General features: G+C 33.5%; 1 protein-coding gene across 1 annotated transcript; it reads left to right on the forward strand.

Moving 5' to 3' along the window:
• The first annotated feature begins 7,989 nt into the window (after positions 1-7,989).
• Positions 7,990-18,931, forward strand: LOC149795488 (asialoglycoprotein receptor 2-like). The gene is made up of 5 exons (XM_089964100.1): positions 7,990-8,124; positions 10,459-10,547; positions 11,491-11,581; positions 17,042-17,276; positions 18,816-18,931. The coding sequence occupies exons 1-5, from the start codon at positions 8,061-8,063 to the stop codon at positions 18,835-18,837; spliced, it is 501 nt and encodes a 166-aa protein (XP_089820226.1). The 5' UTR covers positions 7,990-8,060; the 3' UTR covers positions 18,838-18,931.
• Positions 18,932-22,611: the final 3,680 nt, after the last annotated feature.

Consider the following 22,611-nt stretch of genomic DNA (forward strand, 5'->3'; position numbering starts at 1 on the left):
GAAATCAGTTTAACATATAACTGCTGAAGAAATAGGCTTAAGGGTAAAATTTAACCGAATAAAACATTTCATTGTCAACTAGAGATGCCGAATATGTAAATAATTTATATGAGGTGTGCTTTGTGAAATTTTGGAATAAAGGGGAGGTAAGCACCACTTAGACACTAGTTCGTTATGAGAGAGAGAGAGAGAGAGAGAGAGAGAGAGAGATAATTTTTCATTTACATTTTTCCTTGTAAATGAGTGGGAAAATCATAGGACATGCTATTGCTATATTAGAGCCCCTGCTTTTTGGACCCCTTCTTCAATGGAGTAGTTGGGTGTGTTTCACGCCCCACATTTTGTAAGCATATTGTCAGAAAGTTTGAAGACATTACATATCCTTAAACAAAACCTTTATAAAATTCAACAATAAACTTTTCCTTTGAATACGAAGTGAAAAATGTAAAGACAGCTAAAGGTATTGCGAATTAAATCCCAAATAATTATATTGTTACTAACACAAGTCTTAAAGATTAAAATTCTGAAAAAAACTTTGATTTTGATCAAGGTCAAGAAGAAAAAAAAACAATTATCCGTAGCATTTAATGAAATGAAAAAACCAAACTAACGAAGAACGCAAATCAAATATACCTAACAAACCAATAACTACTTCCATTTTCATCTTTGTTCTGGGATGTGCAATATGAGGACTTTGGAAACTTAAACAGATGGTAGTAAATATGGTACAATGGAATAACGTATCATAGAATATCCAAATACGGTACAACAATCCTTACCTGGAAACCGTTTTACTTCGAGAATCTCGTAATATATGTCATGGTGGTCAAAGTACGGTTAGCTTTAACATACCTACCTTATATAGGCTTAATAATTTTATCATAGGCTAAACTTCCTAAAAAGCGTAACTCTACTTAGTTGGTGGATTTTTTTATTCACTTAATATATTTTTTTTTCGACAATAGTTTTATTTGCTCCATTGAAAGGTATGGCATCACCTTTATCCTCGACCGTGTCGAGACTACGACAATATAGCTAAGGATATGTGTGCAAAATGTGACACATTTGAGTCCAGGTTTAATTAGTTCAGTATATCAGTGTGGCTCGACGAAGGAGGAGGAGCATAGAGAAAATCATGGTAATTTCCATAATATAATGAGAGTGGGTGGGACATGATACTACAAGCGGCATGATGTCCCAATGTTAGACATCACTATCAACTGCCATACTGCAGACATTTTAGCGATGTGACTAAAATCCAAATCACACACACACACACACACACACACACACACACGGCAAACCTTAGTGGACTTATTCGGGTAAACAAAACAAAAAAAAAAAGACTGAAGAAAGCTTTAGAACAACATATTTAAATATTTAAAGGTAGTGACACAATTTGACGTCACAATCCAAATACCCCATTGCTTGATCTTATGTATGTTTAAAATGTATCAACTTCCAACAGCCTAATTCACTGTATTGTACATAAATAGGGTCTGGGATATTTCCCGTCAGAGCAAGGTTAGTTTTAAAATATACTACTGGGCAATAGTTGGGTTTGACAAGAAATTGTTTAGCGATAAGGTTGTCCTGATCTGTGCTTATCATTCACGGAGAGCTTAGGTTGGACTTTTCTTGAAGAATTCAGACTGACTTGTGACAACACTGGCTGTGTATTTGCCAGTTTTTGTTTTTAAAGCAGTGGAAGACTATTGTAAATACCGCGTAATGCATGTTTCGCCAGTATCGATTTCAAATCGTATGCAAGCAAGCCGGAAGCGATAATCAGCTATGCTACGTTGTCACCCGTGACTGCATGTCCTAAGATTTCCTCGTATTTTTTTTTGAGCATGCATTAAACAAAAACATTTGATCCACGATCTCATACTCATCAATAAAAGTCCCCGTTTTATGAATCAATACGTGACCTTGAACGAAAGAAAAACTTTACTGGCTTTTAAACAGCGTGAAAAGCAGTGCTAGATTACCCATTAAGCACACCGAGCTCATGCTTAGGGCACCAGCCCGATATTGGCACCAGAAAGATTCAAATTAATTGCTGATGATAAAATTTAATGAATTTTATATGACCATTTCGATCTGCAGGTACGTTACGAGTATTTTGAACTAGAATGATGGCAATTTTCCCACATTGTTAACTTTTAATATTATTGCTTTGACCTTCGCATTTTATACGGGGGCGGGGTTTACCATAATATTTTCACTGCTTAGGGCCATGGAAGGCCTTAATCCGGCATTGATGAAAGGTCATGTTTAGTCCCAGTGGCGAGAAAAATTTACTCGCGCTCGCAGTGACTGGTGAAGCAAGTTAATGCATATTCTTGAGAAAGAGGAAGCATTCGCGCAGGCTGACACTGGTGATACAGTACCGCAGAGGAGTATCGCCCGTGTCATGCGACGATGGAAGTGAGAGCAGGAAATTTTTTATCAGTGACAAATCTAATACCGTAGGTTTATTTTGTGAATGATCTGATGGAGTTTATGAATAATAATCAAGGAAGTCGTTTAGTTTTTGTGGATTTGAAATTCTTAAAAGTGTTCACATTTTTAATGTACCCTGAAAACTCATGCAGACATTGATTTTTAAAACTTAGCTTGACACGTACTTGCAGAGAGGATAAAAACTGGAAAGCCAATAACGCAATCGGGCAACTTTAACTGGGGTGGATAGAACATGATCTATTTGCTTAAGATATAGGCTTTGATTTTAGGTTCTGGAGTGGCAAAAACAACTTTAGTGGTTGTCCCATCAAGATATTGATTGCATTTGTTCTAAAATTTGATATCTGAGACTAAAAGAGATTCGTTCTGTTGAAATCGACTTTGAGTCGAGTTCAACATTGATACGATACACCTCAAAATATATGGGATTTGTTTAGTTTGACAAGTGTTTCGAGCTTATGCTGTTAAAATAAGTAACAGAAAAAAGTGAAAAGAAACACAAAAAGAGCTTTGTAAAATTAAACTAATAATTTATTTCTCTTGATTACAAAGAGAAAATGAGAAAAACACTAACGGTATTGGGAATTAAATCCCAGAATAAAACACGACTGAAACATTATATAGTTTTCTACTGGACCTCAGGTCACAATTATAATTTTCTAAACATAAAATTTTACCTAATGAAAAACAACATTCTAGAATGATTCTTATATTTACAAAATAAAAAAATATTAGTTATTATTAGAAACCAGAACCTGAACTATGTCAAATACACTAAAGAAATTCCAAAATCCAGACCTAGACCCAAATAAATATATTTACTCCTATTAATAATAACTTTGAGTTTAAACCCATAGGCATAGGGAATAATTTAAGTATGTATTAGTTGCTTACAGAAATGAGTCAATTCAGGTCAAGCAGAAATTAACTCAGTGTTGAACAAGTTCAAGTCCAACATACAATGTTATATTACAATAGCATATACTGAAATAAAACATTTCTTCTTCAAAACCCTAATTAAGAAGCAATCCAAATTAAATACACACAAAACTTCCTGTCATACAGGAAAAGAAATATTTGCGCAATAAAGCTTTTCTTTACTATAAGTCAAATATACATGTGATAAAAAATTACATCAGACTGAATCTTATGAATGAGAGAAAGTATGCATGAAATAATATATCTCTAGACACGTGGAAGTGCATCTACTATTAAACTGTTTGTTCCCTTTACGTGCCTGATGTCAATATTATATCCCTGCAACATCAAACTCGACCTTAATAGTCTGATTTTTGTTTTTCATCTCGGCAATGAAAGTAAAGGAGTTGTGATCACTAAGCAAAATAACCGGAGAAAGAGTTGAATTAATATACACAATTTACACTTCAAAGTGTTGCAATGCAAACATCAAAGAGAAACATTCCTTTTTGTTTGTGGAATAATTTATCTGGTAAAAAAATAGTACACTGGATGATCTACACTGTTTTTGTCTTCTTGAATCAGTACTGCACAAACACCAACATTACTTGCATCAACATACATTTTAAATAATTGAAATTTGGAGCTGTAAGAACTGGTGCACTCTCATATATAACCTTTAACTTATTAAAAGCCTCTTGAAATTTTTCAGTCCAATAAAACTTGGTTTTCTTCCTCAATAAACGTGTCAGGGGTTTAGCAATTATAGAAGAAAATGGAACAACATTTCCGATAGTATCCAGCCTGACCACAAAAATTGCATCAGTTGATTTTTACTGATAGGAATAGGGAATTCAGAGATACCTTGACTTTAGCATCTGTAGGTTTAACTTGTCTGTATCCCACGACATGTCCAAGAAATTTTAAACAAACAAGGGAAATCTCACGTTTAGTTCAATTAATTGTCAAATTTGCATCAATCTGTCAGAGAATTTCTAAACTGTTGCTAAATGATCTTTCCAGGTGTCATTGTAGATGAAGACATCATCGATGTAAGCATCGCAATTATCTAGACCAGATGTAATCATTTTCATTAAATGTTGAAAAGTACTAGGCGAACCTTTGATTTCAAAAGGCATTACTTTGAATTGATAAGGCATTTTGGAGTCAAGAATGCCGAGATTTCCTTTGTCCTTTCCGTCAGTCGAATTTGCCAAAATCCTTTCAGAATGTCAAATTTGGTGATATACTTTCTATTTCCAATTTTGTCAGTGCAGTCATCGATTCTTGGTAATGGAAATGAATCTGTTCATTTTAAATTTTCAGTAAATGTTTCAAAATGACGAAAATATTTATCTTTATTTCTCTAAAAGGGGGTACTAACCTACTATTCTTAATAACATCAAAATTTGAATTTGTGTGTAAAGTGGGGCCGCGCTTTTCTTTTGCCAGGTCTAATTCTTTTAATCTAAATTGATATTCCCTTTCTTCCTTTTCTCTTCTCTCTGCAAGGAGTTTAAATGTTCCTGTGTAAGATTTGAAATAAAGATATCCACTTTAGAAAATAAACTTAAGTTTATTTTCTTAAAAAATAACAGAAAAGAGTGAAAAGCAACAAGCTTTGTAAAATTCAGCAAATAATTTATTTAACTAGAATACAAAGTGAAAATGAAAAAAAGTACTTACCGTATTGCGAATTAAATCCCACGATAATTCTAGAATTACAGACAAAAGTTCTAATAATTTAAAGTCCTGAATAAAATTCTTTAGAGTCCAAATTAAATCCCAAACTAAAGCGATGATGTGTCTTTGGTAGCTTCGTGAGTGTTGATGTGTCAATAGTCTTTTGTTGAAACACAATAATATATTTCCAGGTTTGAATACATTTTAAGTGAATGCCTCTATCCAAGAATTTTATCTGAGCTTATAATCACTTGAATTTAATAATTTGAAGTAATACATTCCAGCCCAACTGGGCACAATTTATATATATAAACATTTTTTAAATATAAAACTCTTGCCTAATAAAAAACAACATTCTAGAATGATTCTGATGTTTACAAATTAAAACTATTAGTTATCATTAGAAACCTAAACTGTTTCAAGTCACTAAAGAAATTCAAAACTCTTGACCTAGACCCAAATAAATATATTTACTTATATTAATAATAATATTCCTGACTTTAAACCCATGCACATAGAGAATAATTTAGCTATGTATTAGTTATTTACAGAAAAGAGTTAATTCAGGTCAAACAGAAATGAATTTAGTTTTTAAAAAGATGAAGTCTAACATACAATGTTACATTACAATAGCATGTACTGAAATAAAAAAAAATCCCCCATCCCAGCTAATAGGTAAATCAAATTAAATAATCGTAAAGAAAGGTACCGAAAAATGTCATCATGCATCACCAATCTGCCATTTATTCCCCTTAGTTTCATGACTGTATGGCTGGGAAGACCGATGTGATTCAGTAATTGTTGTCAAATCCAATGCTGGTGTAATTGGTCCATGGATAGTTTGGCGTATTTACTTTCGGTTGAGTTGCTTTAATTACCTTATGATTAATCCTTTGAATATAAATTTGCAATTTGAAGCTAGAATACTGTGATTTATTGAGCACACTTGTGAAAGTCGCCATATCTTCCTGACCAAATCTGGGTCTTAATTGTTTCTGAGATTCTAGCCATATGAGAAACGGAGAAGCTTACTTCGAGGTATATTGACATGTCGGACAGAGATGTAACTGTATCTGTCCTAGCCATATGAGAAACGGAGAAGCTTACTTCGAGGTATATTGACATGCCGGACAGAGATGTAACTGTATCTGTCCTAGCCATATGAGAAACGGAGAAGCTTACTTCGAGGTATATTGACATGCCGGACAGAGATGTAACTGTATCTGTTCTAGCCATATGAGAAACGGAGAAGCTTACTTCGAGGTATATTGACATGCCGGACAGAGATGTAACTGTATCTGTTCTAGCCATATGAGAAACGGAGAAGCTTACTTCGAGGTATATTGACATGCCGGACAGAGATGTAACTGTATCTGTCCTAGCCATATGAGAAACGGAGAAGCTTACTTCGAGGTATATTGACATGCCGGACAGACATGTAACTGTACCTGTCCTTGTGTCCAAGGCGTTTGCAGTGTATTGGGGTATCGCAATGGGGGACTGCTGGTATAGATTTAGGGTTTTGTCTTTGGCTGACGATGGTCAGATCTGGGGAATTTTGGATACTTGGTTGTCGTTCCCTGTGGGCCAAAGATAAGATATAAGTTCAATATTGTTGTTGATTTGCCGGGAACTGTTTGAAGAGAGCTTCATCGACTTTTGATCTTAGCCAATTATTACGTCATAAGGAACTGTTGAAGGGATTATATGTTACCATGGATTAGATTTTGAATAGATCCTGTCAAATTTCTTTCATAAACGATTTCTTGGGATATTCACAAGTATATGGGTTTATTAATCTGAGACAGAACTAATTCTTTGTATTAGGTGTTTGGGTAATTTTTTGTAATATGTTGTATAAAATACCCATCTGCGGCTTAGAATTGCGTACTGATAATCCACAGTCTTCAGGTCCTCGGAAAAAGGCGAAGCATGACGTTAAGCCACCCTCATGCAGCGTACACCATATTGCTATTTTCCCGCTCGATCTTGAGGTGAATTAATATTAGCTGCTTATAGACCACTGTGTCCCAATTAGGATTTTCCCACATATTGCGGATTTGTTCCACAAATTTACATATTTTCTTCCCTTTAATGAATTAATTCTAATTTCACAAATTTTCTACCTTTTCTGTCAGTGACATCGAAATTCAAACCCGAATAAATTGACATCGATCGATCGAACTCAGACAAATAACATTTATATATATATTTTTTTATATAATTTTGTTAAATATATTTTTAAGGAATGTGTAACATTAAAATTGTTACTTTTAACAATTTTCGCGACCCTTGATGAAAAGAAATAAGATTTGTGTCCAAAGATGCCTAATCATTTTTATTTGTGCATCTTTGTGGATATTTACAAAGACATTACGGATATTGTATCATTGTTTTGTGTTCACCCTGCGTATTCTCTGACTGTAAGTGTGGAAGACCTACACAGAAAAGCACTGGATACGTTTGATCCAGTTACAGAGTTACTCCTCATTCTAATATTGAAAGAAGTGTGAAATCCCTTTCAACCTTTCTTAGCGCTTTAAAAAGCTGCAAGAGGACCCCAGACTATCAAAACAGAGACACACAATTAATATGTCAAACACATATTTCCAAAATTATTTCTTTAGAGTCGTCGTCTTTAAATGCAAGATGCACCTCCAGGCCAACTGTCATAAACCGTTTAGTGCAGATATTACTTTAAAATAGTATGGCCAACCACAAGGCGGCATTCATGGTTTTGGGTAAGATTTCCCAGTCTAGAAAAACATGCATTACTGGGGTGAGGAAAGTATTACGATGGAGGGGACTCTACTCTCAAGACACCATTAGCTTAAAACTACTATTTATCCCTGATAGTGTCCAAGGTGGTGTGATGGACCTTATCTCTCACACACGCCATTACAGCTTGTTCTTATCTCTTTATGTCACCGCGAATCTCTTTAGGTACACTATTTAGGGCTAGTTGTAACGTTACAAAGGTCATTTAAACTTGCATGTTAACAATAACGATGGGCTTCTGTATGTTCCTACTTGGCTTTTTGTCCTTGTATGCATTAGGTATGTACAAACTTCATTTTAGTCAAATATACACAGCCCATATTCTCACTTATACGTGTGTAATCTACGGTTTGTTATCAGCAATGAAGTTAGGGTCTGTATTACAAGCGTTGATAATCATCTATACATATTCTTATCAGGAATCCCGTTTCTAGTGTGACATATGTTTGGACTATTAATTAATATACAACCCTTCAATGTGGAAAATACGTAAAAGCTCATAAGAAAATAGTCTGACATATATAGGAAACATTTTGTACGATGTAAATATTGCATGCATGTAAAATCCTTGCTTTAATCTTTATTTGCTCTTTTTTCTTTCTGCTGCTCCTCACCCTCCACATTCGTTTCTCGAACTAATGACAACACATAGTTTCAGGGCAGGAAGTTAACATTATATAAGCCGGTCGATGGTATCTGGTCTCATTGTTACACGGTCTGCTGTCAAGTTAAAATATCACCTCTAATTTGTTGTATAACTTCAATTGTTGTTTGAAGAAATGTTGCTTGAATGGTGCAATATGATTGGTCAACGGTACCGACGATTACAGATAAGCCAGTATTACCCATTAGTAGTCGATATGTTCATTAGGATACTAGAGAACACAATATGATTGGATAACTAACAATTGGCTTTTCACAGCTCATTTTACTGGATGATAAAGAAACAATACCTGTCAAACCAGTCATGCTAAGGCAAAAAGGAGGTCAACTAACTTACATTTTGCTTACAGTCTAACGCCAATCTAGCCCTTTGACATAAAATATCTTTGACATCGCATTATAAAATCTTCTTTAACATAAAACCGAAACAAATTCAAAATGCCAAATTAGAATACACCAATTTCAGCGCTAAAGAATTGAATGAGAGGAGACAAATTGATAAAACCTGAAGAAAACACGATGCGAGCTTTGTTCTAAGTAATTCTACATAAAATCATTTACCGGTTTCAAACTGTATCTTGTGTGCAATTGTAATGCTAAAATTTTCAAGACTAAAGTAATTTAGACTGACTTTTGTTCAGAAATAAAAATTGTACTATCGTGTTTCTTTTGACAGCTAAAGCATAATATATGAATTGTGATAATGGTTATTTAAACTATCACTATATTTGTACCACTTAGTGTCTATCCATTTCGATTATTCTTCATCCATTACGTATAGTGAAGACGTAAGCTTTGCCCAGAAATATTAAATTCAAGCAGCAAGTACCAACGCTCGAAACCTTACCCTCTACCCCCTACCTGAATTCGCGTCTCACCCTTTGAACCCACATTCTATAGAAGTTTAATCTATCAAAATGTTTCTCATTCCTTTCTTTTTTTATCCCTCTTTTGGGTGGTAGATTTGACATTAGTGCACAACTGAAACAAAAGCTAAAAAAGAGTTCAAAGCAGAGTTCAAATCAGAATTTGTACTGACATTATTGGATCTAGTGAAAGGTATGAACAATTTTTTACGAACTATAGTATACATTCTAACTCCATTTTAACACCGTCACCATAGACTCAAGAAATATTTGCTATCAACTGAAACACATTCCCTAGCATCTAACTTCTGCTCAAGATTTTACCAAAAGAGCCGAGTTAGGATTTAAAGGATAAGTGTAGAATCCAGAAATCTTATAAGCCAAATTTATGACTAAATTATAACTTAAATCAAACACAACATATCTATTGTCTGACTTAAACTTTAATAAATAATTGGTGGTTTTGAAGTTAGGAGTCACTAGATCAGTAAGCGCTTTCATTTTGTGGAATAATGATATATTGCAATATCAAATCTCGGATGAAAAAACATCAAAATAAAATAGTTGCATGCCCCATTGAAAAACATTTGTTTCAAATGGAGATCTAGGTCCAGCAAACAATGATACACGAAACATATTACGTTTTAGTGCATGAATAAATGTCACTTCTCATGATCGCCAGCCATTAGTATATTCCTACCACAATTCCCCACGCATGCCCACGCCTGAGAAATAAATTAAATTATGAAACCTCGCCTATGTCGACACATTGACCGTTAATATGTGCATAATTAAAGAAACCTTTAATACAATAAGGAGCTCTTCTAAAGTATTAAGTAACTATACGTCATATGAGATGAAACGGTTTTTTACAGAACAGATCAAATCAGTGCGAACAACCATTTTAATCAATTACATGCAAGTTTTTTTAGAGAGCATCAAAAGAAGTTTGAGTGACAAACTCTTCATGGGCAAACTTTACTCTTTGCACACGTAAAAGAAACAATACGTTGCATCACTGAGACGTTTTTGCTACATTTAGATGCCTGAACACGAATGAATTTGTATTACATTTTAATTGTAGTCATTGGTCAATGCAAGCACGGATGGCTGAACCACGACGAAGGTTGCTATTTTTTCAGTCGAGACGCATTATTGTGGACAGGAGCGATGGTAAGATTAGGACATATATATATATATATATATATATATATATATATATATATATATATATATATATATATATATATAATAGTAATCTAAACCATTGTATATCTTTTAATATTCATGATATATACGTTATCTGCATTGCCCTTTTCGAAGCATACAAAATAGCAATTTTAGAGCCTGATTTTCTCGTCATAAGCTCATGTATTCCACAACAGTAAATTAGCACTTTTACAGAACTGCAATCTTATCTGAGTTGAAAATGCGTAAGTTTATTTAATGTTTGTCCTTCGCCCAAAATTAAATAATTTGCAAGCATAACGAATATAGAAGTTTACCGGACATTAACAGGGATAGTGAGAATGTTAACATAACAAAGTACACTGTATATTATTATTTTACGATTCCGAAACCTAGACTTCCCCTCCCCTCCACTGCATCATTAATAATTACGGAAACGAACGTAAGTCGGGTATGAGTGACATGTCTTTTTGTTGGCATGTATTGTTTAATCTGGCGTCAAGTTTTGCTGTTCGAGCGTATTTCAAATACGAACAATGTTATTGGCACTAATAGGATGATACTATTACATAAGGTGAGAAAATGCGACAGCGATCCTTGATGTTACAAAGATAGCCCCTGTTTAGCAGCATGACTCCACGTTCTGATATGAGAAGTATTTCCTTTTATACAAAACCACCTAAGATGATATTTAATGAAATTTTCAACATAAAAAGTTGAGTGAATTTAGATCACCACTTATGTTTTCTAGACATAATTGATAATGGACAAGATGAAAAAATCAAGTACGGTTGTCTTTGTTTTTAATCAACTAACGGGATGCATTAACAGCGTTGTTCCGTTATGCGACATACAATTATATCACTAATGTATGATTATACAATGTGGATACACTTTGGATATATTGCACACGCTATATCGTTTTCAGGAAATGTGCAGGATTCACGGCGGCTATCTGGTGGAGGTTGATACCGAGATAGAAGAGAAATTTATCGAAAATGTAGTAAATGTGTTCAGGTGTACGTACTTTAGTTTAACTTTCGTCTAATTATTAGTTACTTATCTCATAATATTTTGACTTGCAATAATTAATGCTAATCTAATTATCCACAAGAATCAATTCTGAAGGAAAGGTCAAAGTTCACAAGATGTAAAAATATATTAATTGTTGAAAACTTTCTTTCAGACTGCCGCTAGGGATACAAGTCGCGGCTCTAAGTCAGGATAATTAGTGTGTAACTGACTGCTGCCTTATTTACATCATAAGAAACTTGTAAAATGCAGCAGCTGCAATTTATTAATGTTATTGATTTTCGCTGTGCTGAATTTCAGGGATGAAAATGCTAATCATGCAGGAGTGACCACATGACTATCAAATTTGGCCAGTCAAGTTATTATTTGTAGTAGGAACTAAAGTTTAAAATTTTAGTGTAGACGGACAATTTCATCGTCAGTTGACCAAATGTTTTTAAAATAATATTTTATATGTTTGCATTTCATGTAGGGGTTGCAAGAACCTTAATTTAACAGAAAATCAAAGTAAATAAATGCTGGAGCTGGCAGCTCATTAGTTTATATTCTTTTATCTTGAGAAACACGAAGTTCCTCCTGGAGATGAGACCATTAAAATCCAAAATTAAAAATTACTAGACCACTCAGATGGAGTGAATATTAGCATACCATATAACCAATTTTTGATACAAGATAAATAATGGTACAAAGATACACACCACACCAGTTTAAATCACGAAGAAAATTGATTGATTTTGGGAGGTTTGAAACCACATGAATGAAATAATATCCAGTACACTTTTCAGTGTCTCGATATCCAAGCTTTTAAGAGGACATTTTCACTCTGACGTTTCATTTAGTAGCTATTGAGATTGAACTAAATAAATAAATGGTACAGTAAATATTTAAGATATATATCTCTGAATAACATTACAAATGCACAATAAAAAAAGGTGATAGAGGAAATGTAAAAACGAAATACAAAGTAAAAATGATAACAAAGACTGTGTAAAGACACGAGAGTAAAATGACATTACAATAGAAGAAACAAAGCGATTAGACTAAGAAATTTCAAGACGTCTTTTTGAATGTGCAAACGAAACACATTTCACAATAATTTCTTGAATTTTAATAATTGTCTTCCAGATTAAAAAAATACTCTATCTTGTGGTTCCGTTTGATATAACAAATTGCTTAATTCACCTTAACCATATTAACATAGCAGCTGAATGTAACGAGGTAAAACGTTATTACACGTAAGATCTGCGTGTCACATACAAGCAAATAAGCATTGAGATACGTTCACTTTAAAACCTCGAATAATAATTCTGTGAATAGCAACAGATCACAGTGTGATATAGGATCTTGGCAGAAACAACGATAGTGGGACGTATGGATGACAACATCTACTTGTCGGATTTCCTACTGGCATTTGATTTAATAAATACAATGCATCAGAAGTATGCCAAAACCCATCTTAGCAGACTACCAGTCATACCAGGCATTGCTACAGTTACACTATTCACTGACTCTAACAAATGATTGGCTGAATTTTAAATTCTTTAAAAGAATGTTTAGCCTGGAGTAGAACGAGGTTGAATAGGTTTTCTAGCTGGAGGGGTGGAATATGATTGTACCTTTCATACCGAATTTACTATGGGAAGAGCATTGGTTGATGTAGTCATTACTATCATTGCAACTTTTGTTGCAATTGTTACACATTTATCTTTGAACAATCTTTGTAGTCATTCACTTAAAGGAAATTTGTTTTCTAGTTACATTCCTGTCAATGTATTTCTATAAAATTTGCTCCAAATATTTGAGTCTCAATGTTTCTTTTAACCTTTCTAACTGCTTTTGCTTTACATGTTTCTTGTATGTGTTTGATTCTTGTTGACATTTTAGCTCTTCAGCATGTTTATTATACATTCTAATATCAGACTGCATATATGCTAGATTTGAATTGTTAGGCTGAACATCACTGACATAACCCATTAATTCTCTGTTTTCTTATGTAGTGAATAAGCTTTTCACAGCAAGAGGATGTCCTCCATTTTAACAATCAGCTGTTTCATAGAACATTGCCCTTTAGCTGATACAGTTTTGATACTAGCGAAGGCTATGTGTATCGATGGAAGACTCACTTTAATTGCTAAAGTGCTTTAACATTTTGACTAATAAATAACCTATATCTGCCAATAAATGTTGTTAGAAACAAAAATATCAATAACACAAGTTAACATCCAACACGAAGATCTGTTCTTACAGTAGCCAACAACATGCCACTGTAAATGTGTTTTTGGTTTACAGTAGACCCGTTCAAACACGTTCTAAAGCTAATAATATCAGTTTCTTTTTTTTAATTCCACAACTGACAATTTGATTGGCAGCAAATATACTTGTACTTGACAAATATGTTAGTCATTGACTAATACAGCATCTCTAATTGAGAATGAGCACTAATGAAGTACATAATTACATTTCCATTTCGTGAAGAAAACCCCCAAAAATGCTACAATTACCAGAGGAATAATGTGCTAGAGACCATGTGCAGCAAAGACACAATCATAAACTATGTTTCTACGTTGAAAGTTCAAGTGGCTTCCAAAGATAAAACACAACAGTAGAACCTCACATATCAATAATACTAGTTATCAATCTAGAGTCTATATTGTATGTTTCATTTATGCAAACAACAGCAGATGCTCCAATGTTATATATTACGCTGCTGAAATGTTCTCCAAATAATAAAAAATGTTCAATTGTACAGCACCATATATCAATAGTCTTAATTTCAAGTTTAAGAAATACACAAGTCGTTTGATCCGATAGAATGAACACTATAAAAGAGCTAGAAATAAGTTCTAAATTACATACAGGATAGAACGGCAACGGGCTTCATGTTGTATGGAATTAACATCAGACTGCTAGCAGAACCAGTGCGATTGTTTCCTTGACTTTTCATTAAGTCTAACATTTAATATCGAGATGACACAACATAAAGAGAATGCCATTTCTGTTTTTAAGTTGAACTTTAAATTTGATTTCCGTGTTCTTCTCTCCAAGAGAACATAGTATTACTCAAGACGTAAAAACAAACAAAAAAAAAAAATTTGAGCTACCAGCTTCCGAATGTTTTTACCAGGAAATTTCATTCATTTTTCTTGTACTCTCTACTTGAGATTTAAAACACAAACTATTAATAAAATAAAAATATGGCCGATTCGTTAGGAACAGCTCGTGTACACTGATCAAAATATTATACTTTTGAAATACTAAGAATTTATTTGTCGAAATAAGGAGTTGTATCTTAGAAAGTCTGTATTACCAGTGACACAGAGAGCAAATGACAACATACCGCACATGACCACAGTGATCTTTCCATTTTATTTTCCAAGCACTAAGAATTTTTCTTTGATAATATAGTTTTTAATATAAAAAATCAACTTTATTCTATTAGTATTAGTTTGATTTTAAACTAATGTTCCAATAATTTCTTGAATATATTATGCAACAAACGATCTGGTTTGCCAGCATTATTGGTAAGTGTTACAAAATGCATAATATTGTGTTATTGCGTTAAAACATAAGATGAGAGGCGTGTTTTAACTATCAGTAAGTTGAATAACCTTAATATATGCAAACGACTGTGTGGTCTTAACAAAGAGTGGTATCAAAGAGGCTATTTGATAACATGTAAAAAATGTTGCATGCAATATGTTGGACAAACACTTCATCAAGTTTCTTAAAGAATAAATAATCATTGCTTTCATATAAAAATTATAGAGATCCTCAGTATTTCTCTAATATTTCAACACACTTTAACACCAATAATCACTCTCTACTCGATTTTTCTTTCATGCCAATAGATATTGTGCATGGTGACATGAACAGACTCATAAAATAAACTTATTGGATTCATAAATTAGATACTTCTTATCCTAATGGACTTAATGCCAATTCACTATATAAAACTGTATAAAAATTTTTGTATTGATATATTGTATATTCTTTATAACAATATATTTATATGACTGTTTGTTTCTATCTTATTTTATTATTTTATAACAATATTCGACAGACACACATTCGTGGTTTTATATCATGCTTGTACTATGCAGCACTTCTGAACAGAAAACAGAAATAATAAACAAAATATAGGTGAACTAAAACGGTTTGCAATATCGAACATCGCAATATGGTGGAAAGTAGGTCGCTAAGCTTGTGACATCATGCCGACCCAATCATTTTGATGTTCATTGTTAATCACTCTGACCGTTTTTGATCTATGGACTTTCTTAAAGTGATTGAGTTTGTGACACTTATTGCAAGTATTTCCTTTTGCAGGGCACTTGTCCTAGCTTGAATGTGATTTGTATCAGCTGTGTCCACAGGTTGCATTGAAGCTACGTTTGGAAGACATGATCCATTTCTTCTTCGGTTGTAGCTCTTTTGTCTTGGCCTGTCGTTGATTTGTCGCATGCACTTATGGTCTGGCTGATGCAGACATGGTCTGCATGGTCTGGAGCTGCTCCTGGACATATTCATGGCTTTGACTGATGTTAATAGCTCTTTCCAAGGTCAACTTTTCACCTTCGCTGACATGTTTTTCTCGTATCCCCGAAAACAATCCTATCACGAATTATGTCGTCTTCGTCTTTGAAGAGTCAGTCCTTGGCCTAGAGTTTCAATGAAGTCATATATTGGTCTATTGTCCTGGAGCCTTGAATTTCATTGCTAAACTTGAATCTGTCAAAGACCGGATTTAATTTTGGTTGCACGTGATGTTTGTATTTTGTAAGGAGCATTGATGGGTCCTTTTTATCTTCATCCGTCAGAGTCCTTGTGTTGAAAATATCTCTACCTTTGTCTCCTACCCAAAGTAGAATTAGGTGGCTTTGACCGCATCACTTCTTCTACTCATCGGTCCGTTAAATATTAATTCACAGTGTTGTTGAAATTTAGCCTATGATGTGGTAAGGTTGGAATTGGTCCAGTCCATGGTAGGGGTTGGCACACCGGAAAGATCCATTTCGAAGGTATTAAGTTCGTATGCAGAATTTTCAACGTTTTTAAGGTTTTAAATTCGTGCAAAATCTTCCGTGGATTGTAAAGTTATTATTTCAAAATATTCATTTACGATCCATGTGATATTCCAATTATGATCACACTTCTGACACCATGCTGTGTTATTGCGTTAAAACACTAGATGAGATGCCGTGTTCTATCAGTAAGTTGAATAATTTTAATATATACAAACGACTACTGTGTGGTCTTAACATAGAGTGGTATCAAAGAGGCAGACGCCTGTAGATAGTACCACGTATGAGAGGGTTCTGAGTGGTCATTTAAACACGTATAATGTTACATATAAAGACCCATTTACAATCACATAACACTGTACTAGTTGAAAGTGATATATCATCATATGAGAATTTTATATTTTTTGTTATATAAATATAATGTAGACGATTTCTGGCTGGGTGCCTCAGACACTATTGTGGAGGGTGAATGGGTATGGGAAACAAGCGGAACAGTGATCTCGCTAAGTTCCTACAAGAAATGGGGGCATAACCAACCGGATAACCACGGTTCAGAGAATTGTCTTGCACTCCACCATGGAGGAACCTGGTCTGATGATATGTGTAGTTTATTGAAACATTACATTTGTGAATCGAGGGCCAGATACAATGAAACAGAAGGGTGAGTAGTAATATTCGTTATTATCCTTAGATATTATGTTGGCATCGATTGTTCAATAGCTAATGGATTAGACCGAGTACATATAGTTTTTAGCGCGGTTGCACAAACCCTGCCGAGGCGCACATAATACCTCGAGGTGGCATCTTCAAGTGGTGTACAATGAATGTTCCTAGAAACAGGATGCCATTTTAATTGAAACTAAATTATAGGAATGTATCATTTTGATTTATAAGCAAACCAAGTAATGCGTAATACACAGAGCTAAACGGTGTAATGGATGGCCGGTAAAACGTTGTGTAAAAAAGGAGATGTAAAGGTATTATTATTCATTACACCTTAAAGAAAATGTTCGACTACTGATTGGCCAATGTTAGGAGGATGAGATATGGTATATGCCGTTTAAGCTGCATGAATGAAATCCTGCCGGGTACATAGAAAATGATGTGAAATCTTCAAGAAGTGTATAGTAGAATTTTCAAGCAACAGGAGTTTATGGTAGCTGCCATTTAAAAAGTTGAAAGAACAGATCTCTCTGGGGTAACTAATTCGCTACTTGATGTTCAGACAGGATGCATAAGATAGTGCGCCCATATTGTGTATTTCTTTCGACCTTGCTTTAGGTTGAACTCTGCTAAAATACCCTGCATAACTAATAGTTTCCCCTGCATTCCTCCCATATTCTTATCCTTGGATTCAGCAATGACAAGCTAGTTAGAATATTTAGACCAAATATAGAGTGTCTACTTCGAAAACAGTACATATGCTGCTGTTAGGACCTCTAAGAACCCCGAGTCACTCTTTCGTGGCAACAACCGAAATGGTTGACAACCCGCAATGGCTCTGGTTGGTGGCTAAAGATTTATAACCAATTTTCATTATCTGAAAAGCCATAGTATGCATTTACCTGCTTCCTGGTGCAAGACGTTGTTGAATTTTCTTCAGCATAATTCATGTTCGATATGTTTTATCTTAAGTCTGCAGCAAGTTTGTTTAAATATTTGTTTGGCAAGCAAATGTTGCCTCCGGGAATACAGTATGAAAGCGATATATTGAGCTTAAATAAATTGTGATCGTTTTGACAATCCTTAGAAACCTCCTATTGAATTTATGTGTATGATGTAACATTAGAAACCATTCCCATGCTACAAGGTCGACATGTATCTGACTTTATATCCTTGTTCAATTTAACATCTTAAATATCGAATGAGAATTTTAAATAAATTAGTCTGTAGCTGTAATTATCCTCGATAATATTTGCGATTCATACCTTTATTACAGAAATGTAACACAAAATATAAATTCCATGAGCAATACAATGCATATTGCTTTGAACACATCTTTCAATTAGAACATAATCAGAGTAATATTTAATAAGCTAATTATACATTTAAAAGGAACAATATATATTCTAATTTATTGTTATACCATCTCAAACCTTTCGAACAAATGATATCAAGAGAAAAATTCTTATAATCTAATGACACTTTTTGCAAAGGTCACTATTAAAAATCTTTTTCATGTGAATTCCTTTTTTTTCAGACAAGAAGTTGTGATTGGCTAGTAATTATTGGCATTTTCCATTTTAAGTGTTGGTGCGGTCATTATTGGATATGTATTTGATTCATGTGTCTAAAACAATAAATTATTTTAGCACAGTTGTTTGTTTCTAGTTTGTTTAGATCAGCAATTAATATCTCTCCGCTTAAAATCATATGAAAACTGACCATATCCTCTTGCAAACAGGTATCATCGGCTTAAAATAGCAATTAACCTTTGATCTACCAGCTCTCAATGTGATTGTCATAATAAACTTTGAATATATGTTTGAAAAACATTTCCATATAAAGAAATATTTTGGCAACATTCTTACATATGTTCATCTTTTATAGTGTAAAATATCCAATATTTCATCACGTGACTGTTTTTTCGTCACATGACTTTCTACAGCTATCCTAGTTGAAACAGACTAGCAACACGCAGAGCTTTTAATCATACTTAAGCATCATTTCATAAGAATCATAATATTAGTACGTCACATTTTTTTATTTGATTGACCAAGTTATATGTAGATAGTCTTAAATATTGTTTTGACTTGACAAAACAGATGTTGCAATTGTTTTATTTTACAAATTTATCGACACATTATTTTTTACAAAAGGAAAATCAATTCAAGAGCGTGGATGAATCGTTTAACTTTAGGGATAAGAGTGGACTTCATGTTGTTGACCTGCTCATAATTTGTGTCATTGCGGAAGCTATGTCAAGTTCATGCTTAGGACGCAATATATTGTAAATACTTCCACTATCTCGACCACTTACGCTATATTTGAACGCTTAATTATATTTAAATGTCTTTAAAGTTATTCATTGTAAACCCGTCATGTAACGCTTTGTTCTAAAGAAAAGGAAATTTGTAACAGGTGTTTTGCTTTTTTATTCACAATATGCCATTTTGGCTTCGGTTGTCATTTTCTTTCATGAATGTGAGAAAATTAATAATTTATTATGTATTAGTGTTGGATAGGAAAACGCCACCCTCAGTATAAAAATTATGTCAGATATGATGCTTGACTGAGTTCCAGAATCACACTTGTAACACCTGGATGGAATATTCTTTTCATACACAGATGAATATAATTTATTATATCAATCAACCAACCAAGATATCGCAACTTATGCCGGCAACTTTGTGCTTACGACTAAGTTAATGTAAACTGAACGTCATGGCAGGATTTTCCTTTCTTGGTTTAGTTTATGGATATTAGTTTTGAAGCCACCATCTTTGCGGTAAAGGACATTTCCAGATGTGGAACAATAACGTTAAGGCATAATATATGATAAAGGTGTTTTGAATAAAATTATTTGAGAACAATTTTTCATCATTTTTATTTGAAATAAAAGACACATAAATAAATTTTTTATGTTTTCTTCCCCCTTCATTTTAGAGATAAAATTTGACTGGAATGCATAAATCAAATTTAACTTTTCTAACTGATAACCTATTCTTTTAATTTCTCTACTCTTAAATTGAAAATGAGTGCAAGATAATTCTACTATGCAGTGTGCGAGATGAACATTAAGTTTTAGTTTATTACTTGGCTAAGAAATACATCATCTGACATTTGTTTTCTTTATCTACAAGTTTATGTTAGGCTCATTGAACAGGATCTCAAGTTATGAATGTATGAATGTGTTAAGTTGGTTTCAATGATACTTTAAACTCATAACTGGCTATATAATGTCAAGGAAATGACAGCAAAGTTCCTTCCACAGTTTGACAGAACACGACTGACCCTTGCGGGTCTGGAACCCACCAGCCTTGAATTCGGAATCTGGCTTAGTTGAATACCAAGTAGGAAAATGACTGTTACATTACAATTTGATGCTTTTATTGTTTGAAACTTTGGGAAATCATATGCTTGATTGATATTGTTAAAATTATAGTACCATACATATAATACTAAAATGAGAACAAAATACTTACTACTTGTTGTGATGTTCATCAGATTAAAAAATACTCTCAGAATGATTTTATCTTACAACGGCAACTGAAGTATGAGTGCGACCGTTGTATGAAGTTGAACATATATATGTAAAGTTGCTGTTGTTTTGGATTCACAGCTGCCAAATGTGGAATTAATAAAATAATATTACCAGATCCACGTACCTATTGAGTAGGGTGCATGTGTGTGTGTATGTGTGTGTGTGTGTGTGTGTGTGTGAGAGAGAGAGAGAGAGAGAGAGAGAGAGAGAGAGAGAATGATGTTCTCAAATTTTACGACTGATGATACCAACTGGCAAATGATTATTGCAATAGAAAGCATCTCTAAGCACAGATGATCTTTTGTCAGAAAAGACTATACAGTACGAACGCACTATCGCTGCCTAAGTAGGCAGTGTTTTGCCTCACCACATCAATAGTGGACGCTAAGATCAATATGAAATGATTTTATTTCAAGACAACAGGTTTTCAGTGGCTGTCAGTGTCCTAAAGGAACAACCGCGCCATCCACTCTTTTTGTTTATTTTCCGGTTTAGGTTGATTTTTAAGTTTCCTTTCATTTTTGCAATGCATTTGTAGCCGTACAATGTGCTGCTATTTTGCACAGATTTAATAGAGAGTTCATTGTCAATGCTGCAGGAACGTTTATGTCTACTGGAAATTGAGAACAATTCTCAAATATATCATTTTATTGAATTTACAGGAATAAATTATTGTTTGTAATGTATTTAGATCCAAATTATCCCATGACCTCAGGCAACATACATACGAGTGCTACGTATAGCACTTCAGACAAAGTGTAAATCAGTACATTGTTTAAGAGCTAGACAAATTACACAGAGTATGCATCACATGCGCATGTGTTTTGTGTGTAAAACATTATAAAATGCAAACTGTCCGAATAATATCTGGATAGTTTTTTTCAAGTGTCATAGGATGAACTGAAATATAACCTTAGGGTGTAAGGTAGTCCATGTAGTTGGTTGTACATATCATAGATGTAAACAATTCAAACAATTACATGAGAAAGTGAACGAATTTGTATTCATTTCAGTCATGCACTATAGACATACTGTATGCAAGATACAAATGGTTGATTTAATATATTAATGTTTATTCAAGATTTGGTGCACTTACTCAACGAATCTGGTGATTATTAGTAATTATAAAATATGCATATATTATTTAGGAATTTAACTTCAAAATTCACACGAATGCAAGAAGAATCATAGCAAAGAAAAGACCATTTATGCATAGCATGTACTCATTTTTCAATCTTTCATGACTTCATGAATCCTGTAAAATATGAAGTCCAATTCTAAAAATTACTAATAGTTATATCAATAATAAATCTCAAGAAATAAATGACAGAACGTAATTTTAACTATTGCTACAAATATTGTAAAAGATAACAAGAAGGAAAATGAATGCATGAATAGTTTCTTTATGATGTTATGATGCAAGACATAACAGTATCAATTACCATACACCATATGAAATTAAATCCATTTAAGGTGATACACAACAATGCAATCATCAACATGGTAATATATATATATATATATATATATATATATATATATATATATATATATATATATATATATATATATATATATATTCGTATATCCCCGTAAGGGACGGAGAAACAGTCCAAATAAATTAGTTTTGAATGATGAAAATTTCCTCAGGTCATTTCACCCATTTTTGTTTCGCTCACCCTCCTCCAACAGCAAGTGAAAGTTGTAAGAGTCTACATTTTATTACCCCATTACAGATCATTAAGAAACGAAATTCTGTTATTTTACTACAGTAAAGACTTACCCAGCAAAA

The sequence above is a fragment of the Sinohyriopsis cumingii genome, chromosome 7 (genome assembly GCF_028554795.1).
Source record: "Sinohyriopsis cumingii isolate HCF-2022 chromosome 7, ASM2855479v2, whole genome shotgun sequence".
Taxonomy (NCBI): Eukaryota; Metazoa; Mollusca; class Bivalvia; order Unionida; family Unionidae; genus Sinohyriopsis; species Sinohyriopsis cumingii.